The sequence below is a fragment of the Aotus nancymaae genome, unplaced genomic scaffold (assembly GCF_030222135.1).
Source record: "Aotus nancymaae isolate 86718 unplaced genomic scaffold, 86718_ANA_hifiasm-v0.15.2.pri h1tg000108l, whole genome shotgun sequence".
In the NCBI taxonomy this organism is placed as follows: Eukaryota; Metazoa; Chordata; class Mammalia; order Primates; family Aotidae; genus Aotus; species Aotus nancymaae.
In genome coordinates, this window is record NW_026988523.1 from 23456277 (window position 1) to 23471278 (window position 15002).

Sequence of the window (15002 nt, forward strand, 5' to 3'; positions counted from 1 at the left end):
TAAAAGGTTTACACAAAATTTGGTAAACAACAGAGGCATATAAGATTCTAGAGCAAAAAATAATGAGATCTTATGTTTTTCAGTAAGACTCTTCTAAGATATATAGGATGGATTGCAATGAGAAGAATCTGGAGACAGTACAAATTGTTAAGAGACACATTAATCACTAAGTGAGGGCGTGGACGAAAGGAATGTTGCTGGAGCTGGAGAGGGACCGATAAATGTGAGAAATACCTAAAGGAGACCTGACAAGCCATTATCTTCATGTGAAGTTATGTTAATGATAACGCTGAAGTTTTTAGTGACTACAAGTGTAGTTAAGTCAAAACAAAAAATAAAGATTGAATGACAGACAATGGAAAATGAATTCAGTTTTAGACACTTTGAGTTTCATGAGTTGAGGGGTAACCAAGTATTTCTGTGCAACAGCTGGGAATGTGGTGCTGAGATGTATTTTGGTAATTAATTAGGTGTTCATGATGCAGTAGGTTGTATCAGTGCACATATGGTAGTAACTCAAACCTATGGTTGATATATATGGTCTGGCTCTACTCAGCTAGACTACTTTAAGAAAGACTATGATAGAACACATGAAGCCCTGAATAAATAATAGCTCTACATTCTTGTTAAGGTCTGGCTGTATGCAGCAGCGCAAATTTTGTGCAATTTATTTTCTCACTTGTTTCTGGATCAAAAAGTTGCAAGTGATCTGACGAAAAATTTCTATTTTAAATAAATATGACTGTGTATAATTTAAATTTATTTTAAAACATATTATTCAAAAAAATTGACAAAGTTAAAACCTAATGAGTGGCACAATGAGAGTAACTTAAAAATTAAGGTACAGATATTTGATAAAATCCCATAAGATTTCAAAAATCATGAGGTAGAAAAATAATAACATTTTAAAATATTTAGTACTTTAAATATTTTTTCAAAATTTAGATACAACGGTCTCTACTCTTGTTTCCCTTGAAACCATTTAAAAGTAATATTAAAGAAATGAACATTACATATATCCACAATAATGAAGATATTTGGAGAAGGGTCTTAAATAAAAAGAAATTATTTTTAATTCTGGGGAATTATTTGATGCAAAAAAAAATGCAACAGGGAAAATGAAGTAGAATCTTAGACTGAAGGTTTACCACAGTAACTATTGCTAACATAGAAGTAAAATTCAAGATGTTCATAATCTAACTGATAAGCTTAAGGTACAGGAAAAGAAAACCAGAATTAAAAAAGGAAATTATTTTTAAAACAATGAAAGAAAAATTCCCAGATCTGAAGAATATAAAGTTCCATATTTAAAAGATAAATCAACTCATTACATGAAAAAAGAACCATGCAAAGGAACAGACTCAAAATATTTCATAACACCAGTAACAAAATCAAAGAAATGAGAATTATATGGGATCAATAATTAGTAAGACTGGATAGAAAAAGACAATGGAGCAATACCATCAAAATTATAAAGGGAAGTTTTTCAGCCTGAAATTTAATCCCTGCCAAACTGTCTATTGAATATCAATAGGCGAGATCAAACCTTGTTCTAAACTTCACACCTTATATTTTAAAAAACTGTTTTAAATGAATCATAGATTTAAATGTAACTCTAAAATGGTAAGAATATAAAAGGAGAAAGTATTAGGGATCTAGGACCTAGTGAAGAGTCATTAGACATGACATCAAAAGCACAATTTATAAAAGAAACAACAATAAATTGAACTTTACCAAAATTAAAACTTTTTGTTCTGTGGAAAAAGCCTGTTAAGAGAATGAAAAGGCAAGCCACATACTAGGAAGTAATATTTGCAGCTGCATATCTGATAAAGAGTTTATATTTACTATGCATAAAGAATTCTCAAAAATCAACAGTTTAGCCAGACATGGCGCCTGTGCCTCACGCCTGTAGTCCTCGCTACTCCAGAGGCCGAGCCAGGAAGACGGATTGAGCCCAGCAGTTCAAGGCTGCAGTCAGTGAGCTCCAGTCACACCACTGCATTCCAGCCTGGATGACAGAGCAAGATACTCTCCTCCTACCCAAATCTCAATTAAAAAAACAATTTTAATTAAAAAAGAAAAATTGGCAATTAAAAAAAATGACAACTAACAATTAGAAAAAAGGGTAAAATACAAGAGGCGCTTCACTGAAGAGAACATATAGATGGCAACTATCACATGAAAAAATGATCAACATCACGAGCTGTTGGGGAATTCAAATTAAAATCAAGATGAGTTATCACCACAGATCTATTAGAACAGATAAAAATGTCTTTAATCTGATTAGGATGCAGAAACAGAGCACCTCTCATTCATCGCAGGCAGCATACAAAGTGATAGTCTCTCTGAAAATAGTTTGGTAGTTTCTTAAATACACATATACACAAACACACATGCAAACATACACTTAGCATAGGAACCAGTAACTGTAATCCTCCACATTTATTCCAGATAAATATAATGTATGTCTATACAAATACCTGCACTGTTCATAGCACCTCTATTTGTCATAGATCAAAAGCCCTAAACAATCAAAGTGGCCTGAAGTAGTGAATGGTTAAATTAACAGTGATACACACTTACTATGAAATACTACTCAGCAATAAAAAGGCAAGGACTAGTCACATGCAAAATAATGCGGATGAATCGCAAGAACATTATGCTGAGTGAAAAGAGCCAGTCTCAAAAGGTCACGTATGGTATGATTGCATTTTTATTATATTCTCAAAATGACAAAGAAACAGAGATGAGAACAGTTGAGTGGCTTTCAGGGGTTAGGGATGATACAGAGAGGGCACTCTAAGGGCGTAGCATGAGGGAGATCTTTGCGGTAATGGAGTAGTTCTGTGTCCTGACTTCATTGGTGGTTATACAAATCTACGCATGTGATAAAATGACAAAGGACAAACATACACCCCACTGTCAGCTACTGGTTTGTTACAGTACTATAATTACATAAAATGAAAAGCACTGGGATAGACCGAGCAAAGGGTCTGAAACCTTTCTGTTCTGTCTTTACATCTTCCTATGAATATATTATTAATCTATTCTGTTCTATTCTATTCTATTCTACTCTATATTGGGATTCTATATTGAATTTTATTTGGGGAAGAATTAGATCTTTTCATAGGACAATGAGTACAATCTACTTTTAAAGTAATATCATGAAAAATTGCTGGACATTTTTCCTATTTCTAGCTTAAAACCTTGATAGAATAAAAAAAGGGACCTGTGAATTGTTTTGTAGTATATATAGGAAACTTATGACAGAAAAACTGAAAAAGACAAATGCTGAAGAGAGAAGAGCTGTTGGAAATGAATGAATTGCAAAAGTTTAAACAGACACTAGGCAATATGTGATATTTATGAATGTGTTTATTTAACTTCCAAGACAACAGTCCCACAGAATAAACAGCTTGAAGTATGTGAAATCATAGTGTTAAATTTGCAAAAACTATGTATTCCATTTCTTTTTCTCTTTCTCCACTTTCTTTCCCTTGCCCCAAGAAGATTGTGTTGACACATCTTTTAAAATAAACCATAATCCACATGCCACTTAAGTCATTACAAAGCTTGAAAGCCTGCCTAATGAGTTTGCGCAAATCCTCTTTTTAACATGTATTTCATATACTCTTCTAATTAAATATTTATCACCATATCTGGACCTACAAATAACAGTATTCAGGTATGATCCTGTATAAACCTGTTCGTTGTAGTATTCTCACAGAGCGTAGCTTCCCTAAAAAGCAATCATTTCATGGGTCATCAGAATAATGCTTGTACTTTCGTTCTTTTGTTGCAACATAATTTGAAATTTTAAATTGTGAAAAAACATGGATTTTGGACTCAGTTAAACCTCTTTGAATTCTTTCTCCACCACTTAAACTAAGTAACTTTTGGGAAGAAGGAAATGATTCTCTGAGCTTATATTCTCACATATATAAGGAGGATCTTAGAATTTTTATAAGAACGAAATTAGATAAAGCTTGTATGCAGTGTGTCACACATGATAGCAGTTTATAATACAGATCACTGTCATTAATAATTTTACTAATAATCTCTTCCTCATTTTTGGTACTCATTTTTTTCAGTATGTTCCTTAGTTTTACATGTTGTTTTTTCTACCTATCCATTTCATTTATTCTTTTTGCAAATATTCACTAGACATTCATATGGTGCTAGGCACTATGCCATACGCTGTGAGATGTACAAGACTACATCTCTACCTTAGATGAGAAAAGAGACTGGTACACTGGATCCTGCAGTAGGAAACATCAGTAGCAGCACCGTGCTACAACTGAAGGTTATTGAGAGACTGGTTCTTTACAGAACACCAAAGGCTTGAGAAATTGCAGAAGACAGAAACTGGGTAGAGAATTCCAAGTAGAGGAAATTTCATGAACAGGAATAATTATAAAACAGTGGAACTGTCAGGGAATACTGGGCAGTCAGTGTGTCTGAGCAGGAAAATAAAAACAGAAACACCTGTGTTTTAGAAAAACAGTTTACATACTGCCAGGCCAGAATTTTAAACTTCTAGGTAAGCAGCGGGAAGTCAACAAAGATGCATCCAGATTAACGACTTGTGTCATGTTCTTCTGCGTAAAGCATATTTTCTAAAATTCAATTAATTGAAAATTAATGTAAGCATGACATTTCTGAATTTCCTGTAGCCAGTCTGTAAGTCAAGTCTAAGCACCACTAATCAGAAGATTAAAAGGCTCAGGCCAGGCACGGTGACTCACACCTGTCATCCCAGCACTTTGGGGTCCAGGTGGGTGGATCACCTGAGGTCAGGAGTTTGAGACCAGCCTGGCCAACATAGTGAAACCCCATCTCTACTAAAAATACAAAACATTAGCCAGGCATTGTGATGGGTGCCTGTAATCCCAGCTAATTGAAAGGCTGAGGCAGGAGAGTCACTTGAACCCAGGAGACAGAGGTTGCAGTGAGCCGAGATTGCACCATTGCACTCCAGCCTGGGCAACGAGTGAAATTCCATCTAATAAATAGATAAATAAATAAACAAATAAAATAAAATAAAATAAAAAAGGCTTAAGTAGTCAAAGAATGATAAATTCAATGGAAGACATGGTTACTATCTGATTCCCTGCACATGTTAGATGACTTCCTACCTTCTTAAAACTGTTAAAAAGAGAGTTCTTCAGCAATAACCTACATATTAGGAGAAACCCATTTAACCTGTCAAAAAATTGAATAGTTGAATATCCCTAAGAATCAAGCCAAATATTTTATAATACTTGCAACAAAAAGTGCATAGTTTTTAATTGTCTTTCACCTTCTCCGTTTTAGAAAACTAAATTTCACAAGTTAAGGGTTAAAAAAAAAAAGATATGAAATTAAACTGACCATGCAGGGGGAGATACCTGGTCATGAAAAAAATAAATAAATAAAATCTTGCTACAAGTTGAGGGAAAAAAAATTGATTGACTTGGTGAGAATTTTGTCTTTTTCCTTTTCTATTCAGATTAGTTTATAAATAGGAGGGTACAAGTTACCCATAGTTGAAATTTGGATATGGTTGCAATACAACATAACTAAATAAATTTTAATTTATACCATGGCTTTGACGATTTATTCTAGTAATATATCATAAAAGATATCGAGCCACTCCCTTATAAAATAGTCAATGATCTTGTATTCAACGCTTAAAATGTATTTGGATGTAAGAGACACATATAACTTAAATTTGTGTTTCTTCCATTTTTTAATTAGGCATTAGTGACCCAAAATATTAAGAGAATCTTAACACCATCTCAAATGTTGTACATTTTAAAAATGCTAGAATTTACAAAGAATCATTCTTCTCAGTATATCAACATTCGACTACCCAAACTGTGGTGTTACTAATAGAATTGTACTACCCAGACTGTGGTGTTGTTACCTGATAGAACTGTACTACCCAGACTGTGGCGTCACCTGATAGAACTGTACTAACCAGACTGTGGCGTCACCTGATAGAACTGTACTACCCAGACTGTGGCGTCACCTGATAGAACTGTACTACCCAGACTGTGGCGTCACCTGATAGAACTGTACTACCCAGACTGTGGTGTTGTTACCTGATAGAACTGTACTACCCAGACTGTGGTGTTGTTACCTGATAGAACTGTACTACCCAGACTGTGGCGTCACCTGATAGAACTGTACTACCCAGACTGTGGCGTCACCTGATAGAACTGTACTACCCAGACTGTGGCGTCACCTGATAGAACTGTACTACCCAGACTGTGGCGTCACCTGATAGAACTGTACTACCCAGACTGTGGTGTTGTTACCTGATAGAACTGTACTACCCAGACTGTGGTGTTGTTACCTGATAGAACTGTACTACCCAGACTGTGGTGTTGTTACCTGATAGAACTGTACTACCCAGACTGTGGCATCACCTGATAGAACTGTACTACCCAGACTGTGGCGTCACCTGATAGAACTGTACTACCCAGACTGTGGCATCACCTGATAGAACTGTACTACCCAGACTGTGGCGTCACCTGATAGAACTGTACTACCCAGACTGTGGCGTCACCTGATAGAACCGTACTACCCAGACTGTGGTGTTGTTACCTGATAGAACTGTACTACCCAGACTGTGGTGTTGTTACCTGATAGAACTGTACTACCCAGACTGTGGCGTCACCTGATAGAACTGTACTACCCAGACTGTGGTGTTGTTACCTGATAGAACTGTACTACCCAGACTGTGGCGTCACCTGATAGAACTGTACTACCCAGACTGTGGCGTCACCTGATAGAACTGTACTACCCAGACTGTGGCGTCACCTGATAGAACTGTACTACCCAGACTGTGGCGTCACCTGATAGAACTGTACTACCCAGACTGTGGCGTCACCTGATAGAACTGTACTACCCAGACTGTGGCGTCACCTGATAGAACTGTACTACCCAGACTGTGGCGTCACCTGATAGAACTGTACTACCCAGACTGTGGTGTTGTTACCTGATAGAACTGTACTACCCAGACTGTGGTGTTGTTACCTGATAGAACTGTACTACCCAGACTGTGGCGTCACCTGATAGAACTGTACTACCCAGACTGTGGTGTTGTTACCTGATAGAACTGTACTACCCAGACTGTGGCGTCACCTGATAGAACTGTACTACCCAGACTGTGGTGTTGTTACCTGATAGAACTGTACTACCCAGACTGTGGTGTCACCTGATAGAACTGTACTACCCAGACTGTGGCGTCACCTGATAGAACTGTACTACCCAGACTGTGGTGTTGTTACCTGATAGAACTGTACTACCCAGACTGTGGCGTCACCTGATAGAACTGTACTACCCAGACTGTGGTGTTGTTACCTGATAGAACTGTACTACCCAGACTGTGGCGTCACCTGATAGAACTGTACTACCCAGACTGTGGCGTCACCTGATAGAACTGTACTACCCAGACTGTGGCGTTACCTAATAGAACTGTACTACCTAGATTGTGGTATTCCATTGAGCTACAAAAAGTTAATAAAAAAATTCTGGCTAAAGATGTACACAGATTTCAATTAATCTTCCTTTTAAAATTATATTACTTAGCTTTATTAATATCTCCCATGACTGCTACTCTGCCTTGCATATTTTTGCATTGAATACTGAGGTCTTTACCAGACAGTAAAGACAGGAAAGATAAGCTCATGACAATAGTTTAACAGATGCTGTGTATACATAATGGCAAGACAGAAATGTAAAACACAGGAGAAAAGGTCAATTAAATGATTATTTATCTTTGTGTTTTAAAAATATTCAGCTATAGTAAGGAAAACTGCAACAGAGCAAATGATAACAAATATGATGAGGACTGTGAGATTACAATGTGGATTTAAACATTCTCCACCTCCCAAAAGCTGATTTTTTTAATTTATATAATACTTTTATATCACACTATAATTTTAATTAATTCATTGGGGTATATGAATTCGCTAAAGTAAAAAATGATATTTCATTTTAAAACATAAGAAAAGACATTTTTACTTACATCAGAAATCTTGAACTTCTAAATATTTTATTTTACTAAAGCAGATTTTTCTTTGACTATCAATGACAGTACATGCTCTAAGAAAACGCAAAGAAATACATACAGGACATACAATCATGAAGTGTGACTAGCAAGTAATGTGTCCGATTTGTCAACAAGCATACTAAGAACTACACATCCAAATGAGCATTGTATTTCCAGGCAGCCATTCTGGGAGATCAGACACATTTCACTGGTATTGCCATTGCTCAAAACATTTCTAACTTCTCTATTAGAACTGCTCTCAGAAATAATTGATGAACCATACAGTACTCAGGCTCATTGCTTTATAAATTGAACCTCATATAACAGTAACTTGAGGCAAAGAAGAATCAAGAAAATATAATTTTCTCTTCCCATTTGTTTATAAAAAGAAAATTAACTTTTAAATTATTTAGTCCTAAAATAAACTGCTTATGTAACCCTATTATATAAATCTAAGAAGACAATTGCAAAAAAAAAATTAATCTTTCTTTTCCTATTATAACTTGAATAGGAACATAATACAGACAAGTAGCAATCGGTGCAGTTGGTGGTGAACGGTCCTGCTCATCTAGTCTCCTTCTTGTTGGTCTCCTTTGCTGTGACCTGCGCAAGTGACCATCTGAACAGATTCCACAGCATGTTATGCTCCTCATTCTCCTTAACCTCTCTTTGTCATCTCACCTCTTGATCAATCCTGCTTTTTCCCAAAAGCCTGTGAACAGTGTTTTTAAAGGAAATTCCATGCCACTCTGGAATAAGCTAGCTTTTCTCTGGCTTATTGCATTAAATCTTCTTCCCTAGATCATGCCCCTTTTCTATTCTTAAAATATAGGTGTTGCTCTACATTCAGCAGTCACTGAAGTATTTAAATATTTATTGAATAAATGAACATTTAGGCCCCTCAGTTCTCAGCTCCAATTTTCTCTGTCATTTCACCTGTTAAACTAAATCTAACAGATTTAACTTTCATTACCACTTAAATACTGAGTCGCCCTCACTCAGCCTTACTCCAAACCTTCCCCTTTCTAGGTATGTAAAACTGAGCAAGTTATTTAACCTCTTTGAGTCTTAGTTTCCTCATATTTAAAATAAGAATAAAAATATTGACTATCTCATAGAATAACCAAGGAGATAATTCTCAGAAAGTTTCTGACACATATGCCTGAAGTACTTTCACTATCATTAGATAAAAATGCTCAATTATTTTAAATGTTACTGTTTTTTCCACAAATCTTTCATGACATTCTCACTTGGATGTCATACAATCTAAATCAGCATTTTTTTTAAAAAATATAATCCTTGTTTAGCACTTGCATCAAAATAAAATATGATACTTTTGCTTAAATTATGAAGTACCAGAATTTAATGTGTAGTAACTTTTTTATCCTACCTTTAATAATGACGTATAAACAGCAGTAGCTTCTTAGGCGAATAGAGGAGTCTCATGTAGGTTTAAACGATCTATATTGTCTTTGAACAGGCCTATAAAGATACTATGACCTCTGACAGGAAAGTTAAGCAAACCATGTCTAAATGTTCTACACATTTCTGAACTTTTTTTATAAATTGATTTTCCTAACCCTGTTTTTTTTAATACATTGGCATGATCATGAGTGGAAACATCATTCTTTCAGGCTACCGGATTTGAAATCTGTTCCTCTGACCCTCTTCACCCCATCTCCTCTGCACAGGCATAATCCCACTGATGTTTACTCTTCCATCCATTACAGCCAGCCTTGTCCTCTCATGCTTGGACCAGCTATACTTTTTAAAAGATTTTCTTAAACGTTTTATTGCAATTTCCAGGACAAAGAACCATGTTACTTTTTAAACTAGGAAGTTGACTGCAGAGTACAGTTCCCCAAAATATTATAGCCCTAAAGTGGTTTATGAGTATAATTTGTGTCATTAACTTAGCCCATAAGCTGAAAATAAAAAGAAATATCTTCTATGATTCTGTCAATTCCCCTTTACTTTTTAAATTAATTAATTTTGTAATTGACAAATAAAAATTATATATATATTGATGGAGTTAAACATGACCTTTAACTTTCCCACCTGCCTTTATTCTCAGTCTTACAATTATTCCACACACACCCTCATCATGTTAATTATCCAGAATTAACAATTTTATACTGTCTGATTAAAGTTTTATATTCCTACAGCACCTATCTATGATTTCTTGTACAATGTATGTATTCAAAAATATTGCAGAATGAATCTCATATCTTTGCACAGAAATTTCCATTGATTGCATGACAGTATTATCCATAAGATCTCCCATATTATTATTTTAACCATGTTTCTGTGAATGTCAAATAAGGAGAAAGGAAACAAAATAAATAAGCATATATAAATAATCCTACATAAGATGTGATGGTTTGTTATATTTTCTTTTAATTTCACACAGTAACCCTGTGAGATAGGTATTATCAGTACTATCAGTAGCAAAGAGACTCAGAAAGGTCAAGGTTATTGCCCAGGATGAATAAGTTTCCTAAATGTATTCATTTACTATTGCTTTTGTAAAAAACTACCACCAACTTAGTTGCTTAAAACAACACACATTTATTATCTTAGAGTCCAGGGGACCTGTATTAGTCTGTTCTCATTCTGCTAATAAGACATATCTGAGACTGGGTAATTTATAAAGAAAAAGAGGTTTAATGGACTCACAGTTCCACTTGGCTGGGGAGGCCTCACAATCACAGTGGCTGAAAGGCACATCTTACATGGTGACAGACAAGAAAGAGCCAACTAAAAGGAGAAACCCTGCATAAAATCATCAGATCTCATAAGACTTATACACTACCACAAGAACAGCATGGGGGAACCACCCCCATGATTCAATTATCTCCCACCAGGTACTTCCCACAACACATGGGAATTATGGGAGCTACAATTCAAGATGAGATTTGGGTGGGGACACAGCCCAACCATATCAGGACCAGAAGTCCAAAACCAGTCTCACTGGGTCAAAATCAAGGTGTTGGCAGGGCTGGCCGCTTCTGGAGGCTTTGAGGAGACAATCTCTTCCCTTGCCTTTTTCAGCTTCTAGAGGCCACCTACATTCCTTGGTTTGAGCCCTTTCTCACATCACTCCAACATCTTGTTTTCATTCTCAAATATCCTACTACTAGACTTTAACCCTTCTTCCTCCCCACTTATAATTACACCTGATCCATCAGGATAATCTAGGATAATCAACTTCTCTTTTGTGACAAAAAGTAATATATTCACATGTCACAGGCATTAGGACACAAACATCTTTGCAGGGAAGGCTGTATACTTAGCTTGCCATGCTGGGCATAAGCTCTGATAATGGCGCCTAAACCCATTGGACTACAAGCTGATGATATTTAGATGCCCCAACAGAATCTACAGTCAATCTTTTGTCAAGATACATTGAATTGAATTGTCAAGATACAATAAAGCATCATTCAGCCTAATAAGAAGGCTTATTTCCTCACCTGCCCATTGTATTATGAGGCTTAAGTTTGATAAATAAAATCCAATGCTTAGTTTTTCTGAACAAAGAAAAGAAGATTGAAAGTAATGGAAAGTGCACATTAAACAAGTAATAATTGTGGTTTGTGGAAGGATTTATGAGAAAAAGCATGCTTACAATTGCACTGAACTCAAAATAGAAATTTAAATTTTTGTTTTAACATTTTAATGTAAAACAAGCCTATTCCTGGCTCCTATTTCTTAAAGACTTTGCATTTATTTTTACCAAAAGGGTCTTTAAATGTTAATAGTTTATTTTCCAAACTGTACTATTTTCAAACATATATCATAAAATTAATACTTCATTATCCCCCCTGAGCAAAACAAAAAGTCAAAATATGTTTAATGATTCAGTTTTTGCTTATCATAAGACCATTACTTAATGGTGCTTGAATTAACAAAAGGGATTGTGCTAATTGATGATTTCCCTTCTTAATGATACACTGACTTTTTAGGTCATTTCTTCTACTTCTCTCAATCTCATTAGTCCAGGGCCACTCATACTAAGCATTTCTATAGATCAACTAGGGCACTTCCACGCTAAGTCAAAGAAAACATTTTCCACCTTCTTCTCATTCCTTTTTTTCTTCCACCTTAAAAACTGTCAATCTTTCAGGAGTTTTTAATCGACACTGAGGGTCATAAACACATAACAGTTGAATTTTACTACCAAAGAACTCTACTGCATTGAGGTAAAAGCTTGACAAAGCATGGAGTTATAAAACTTTGACTATAATTAAAATTACCAATATATTGTCTTTATTTTGATAAATACATTAGCCTTATTACATTAAACATCTCATTGCATAAAGAAATATTGGCATAAAATGACATGAGATCCAGGGTTAAAAGTAAGAGAGAAATGTATGTTACTAAGCTATAAAAACTGCATAAATTTCAAATAAAACTGCAGTGTCTATTAGAACATTTTAGTTCATGAATAAAATTGCTTAAATAGCTAAACATAAGATAAGTATACTAAATATAGAGCCTTCCTCAGATTCTCTGGAAATCAAAGAACAAAGGAAAACAAAATGATCTTTTAGACAGATTAAAGACATAAAGGTGAATACTAACTATATATATATTTCCATATGTATATCATAATATATATTGATTTAACCTCCTGTGAACAATAGTTGTCTTGTAAATAGATTAATATGAACTTTAGAAAACAAACTTTCAAATGGAATTTATTTCAATGATGCCATAGACTGAGAAACGTAACATTTATTCAAAGTGTTAATTACTTAGAAGTTTAAGTGCTTTGACCAAGGAAAACTTAATAACAAAATGAAAAAAAGCTGAGAATAGCATGATTTAAAGAATGCCAATTTGTAACCCAGAGGATGGGTATTTGCATACTAATTGTAATGTTCCTGCTGTCACATTACCTTCAGCTTGAAGATCAGTCAGAAAGAGAAACTCGGCATCATCCGTGACAGACAGTGGAACGAAAAATGCCAGTGAAGTGAGTTGCTGTTTCCAGCTATTTTTATCACAGAAGATGTACAAATGAAGCATTTGAGTCTTCTTTAGTCTCGATGTTTATATCCTTCATTTGTGATAAATATGCTAATTGTTGTCTTTCTTCCTGATTTTTTTCTCCTTTCTCTATTCTTCTTTTTGAAAATATGTCAAGAACTTGTGGCTTACTTTTGCAATTTATTCTTTATGTGGGCTAAAGAAAGGTTATAAAGTCAAGATAGACCACTGAGCCTTCTTTATGTAATGCTTTTTAAAATTATGAGCTGAATTAGAGATATAACATATACGTAATCCTTACAAAAATTATCACAATACTTACTGAAAAATTTTTATATGGATATTAAATGCTGGGTAAGGAAGCAGCTGTCACTTCCTGGAGCACATGGACTCCTTGCTTGAATTTTCCATTCTCCAGCACACTGCTAATTGAGTGTGAACAGCTAAGTTGTTGGATTCCACATTTTTTAATGCAATACAACTGGTTCTAGCTGGCACAATTAGCAAGATAACTGGTAGCTTTCACGCAGTTCCCATCTGGCCTGGCTCTTCTCCGGACATATAATATGGGTACTGCTAGCCTTGATGGCACCTGCCTAATGAAGAAAATAGAAAGGAAAACAGCCAAAACCCCATGAAGTACTAAGTGTAATTTTGGCTCAAGACACAGTGACTTTTCATGGCAAATCATACACAAACAAAAACCTACTCTGATTATGCATCCCAATTTTACGGGAAATAAACACACAAATGAGAAGAGCCAGACAAAACTTCTGTTAAAATTCAATGAAATGAAGAAAAAAAGAAATGAGGGCGTGGTCATTGTCCATTTATTTCAGATAACACATATTAAGTAAAAGTCAACCAAGTCAGTAGAGTTTAAAATCAATCACCCTCTTTTCTCTTCAACTTTTATTCAATATCTTTCTTAGCATTTATATAGATACATTTCTTGAAAACACAAGATGATATTTCTTACTCCCATCTACCACAAGACATGTCCTATTTTTATTTGATAATATACAAGCTTTAAGAATCTCTGTCTTGTGTAAACTTTCAGTTGAGCAGCTGGTTACCACAATTTCACTATTATTTAGAGGAAATATATTTCTATGAAGTATGATAAATCTCTATTGCAGAAAAATCACTTTCCAGATAGCTATTATAAATGTTCTAAAACATGAATAAAGTACAAATATATGTGTATTAACTCATCTCTCATATTTAAGAAATATGAGAGAATTTGGGATAAAGCAAACACACACACGTGTGTTTCAATTCTAACTCTGTCCAATATTGTCTGTGGAATATTACACTACTTACTTGTATATCTGAGCCTCTTTACTCATTGGTAATATTGGAATAAAACAGACTGTTATTTTTCAAGATGAAATGAGGTAAAGTATACGACATGCTTAACACAATGTGGTATACATTATAAACATACAATACATTGTTGCACATTTTAGTGCTGTGATAAATATTATATTTCAGTTTATTCATAAACACCAATTTGCTCTTCCACAGAATGACAAGACACCCCAAAATTTACAAATTTAACTGATAACAAACAAGCATTACTTCTTAAAATAGTTACATTTTACCTAATTTCTGAAAAGAAGTGCTGTGTGACCTCCAACTCTTTCAACATTTCAGATAGTCAAAATTTAACTTTCAGGATAAGAAACAGGTTAGAAAAGAATGAGCTGAGGGCATTCCAAGCATTGTTACATGCCAGTAGAAGTACTCCTTCAGAGCTGATGGGCAATATTTTCTCTTTATAACAATGTCAGCATTTTATGGACCTTAATACGAAGATATCCCCATATCCATAATTCTATTATCTATAGTATTCCATGTGTTTATCTATAAAATATCTGTAACATTTTACAATGTTTCAGATTCAAATATAGATCTCTATATTTCAAATATATATATCTATAATACTATATCTCCATCATTCAGAACA

General features: G+C 34.8%; 1 protein-coding gene and 1 long non-coding RNA gene across 2 annotated transcripts in view; one reads left to right on the forward strand and one right to left on the reverse strand.

The window, feature by feature from the left end:
* LOC135272305 (uncharacterized) overlaps nucleotides 1–15002 on the reverse strand; it is a 144567-nt gene that overhangs the window by 86986 nt on the left and 42579 nt on the right. The gene's annotated exons all lie outside the window — the stretch shown is intronic.
* Nucleotides 1–15002, forward strand: part of RGS21 (regulator of G protein signaling 21) — a 55340-nt gene that overhangs the window by 20473 nt on the left and 19865 nt on the right. Inside the window, exon 2 of the mRNA XM_012444689.3 lies at nucleotides 12949–13019. Coding sequence (XP_012300112.1) covers nucleotides 13009–13019 — 11 coding nt within the window. The 5' untranslated portion in view covers nucleotides 12949–13008. The remainder of the gene's footprint in view (nucleotides 1–12948; nucleotides 13020–15002) is intronic.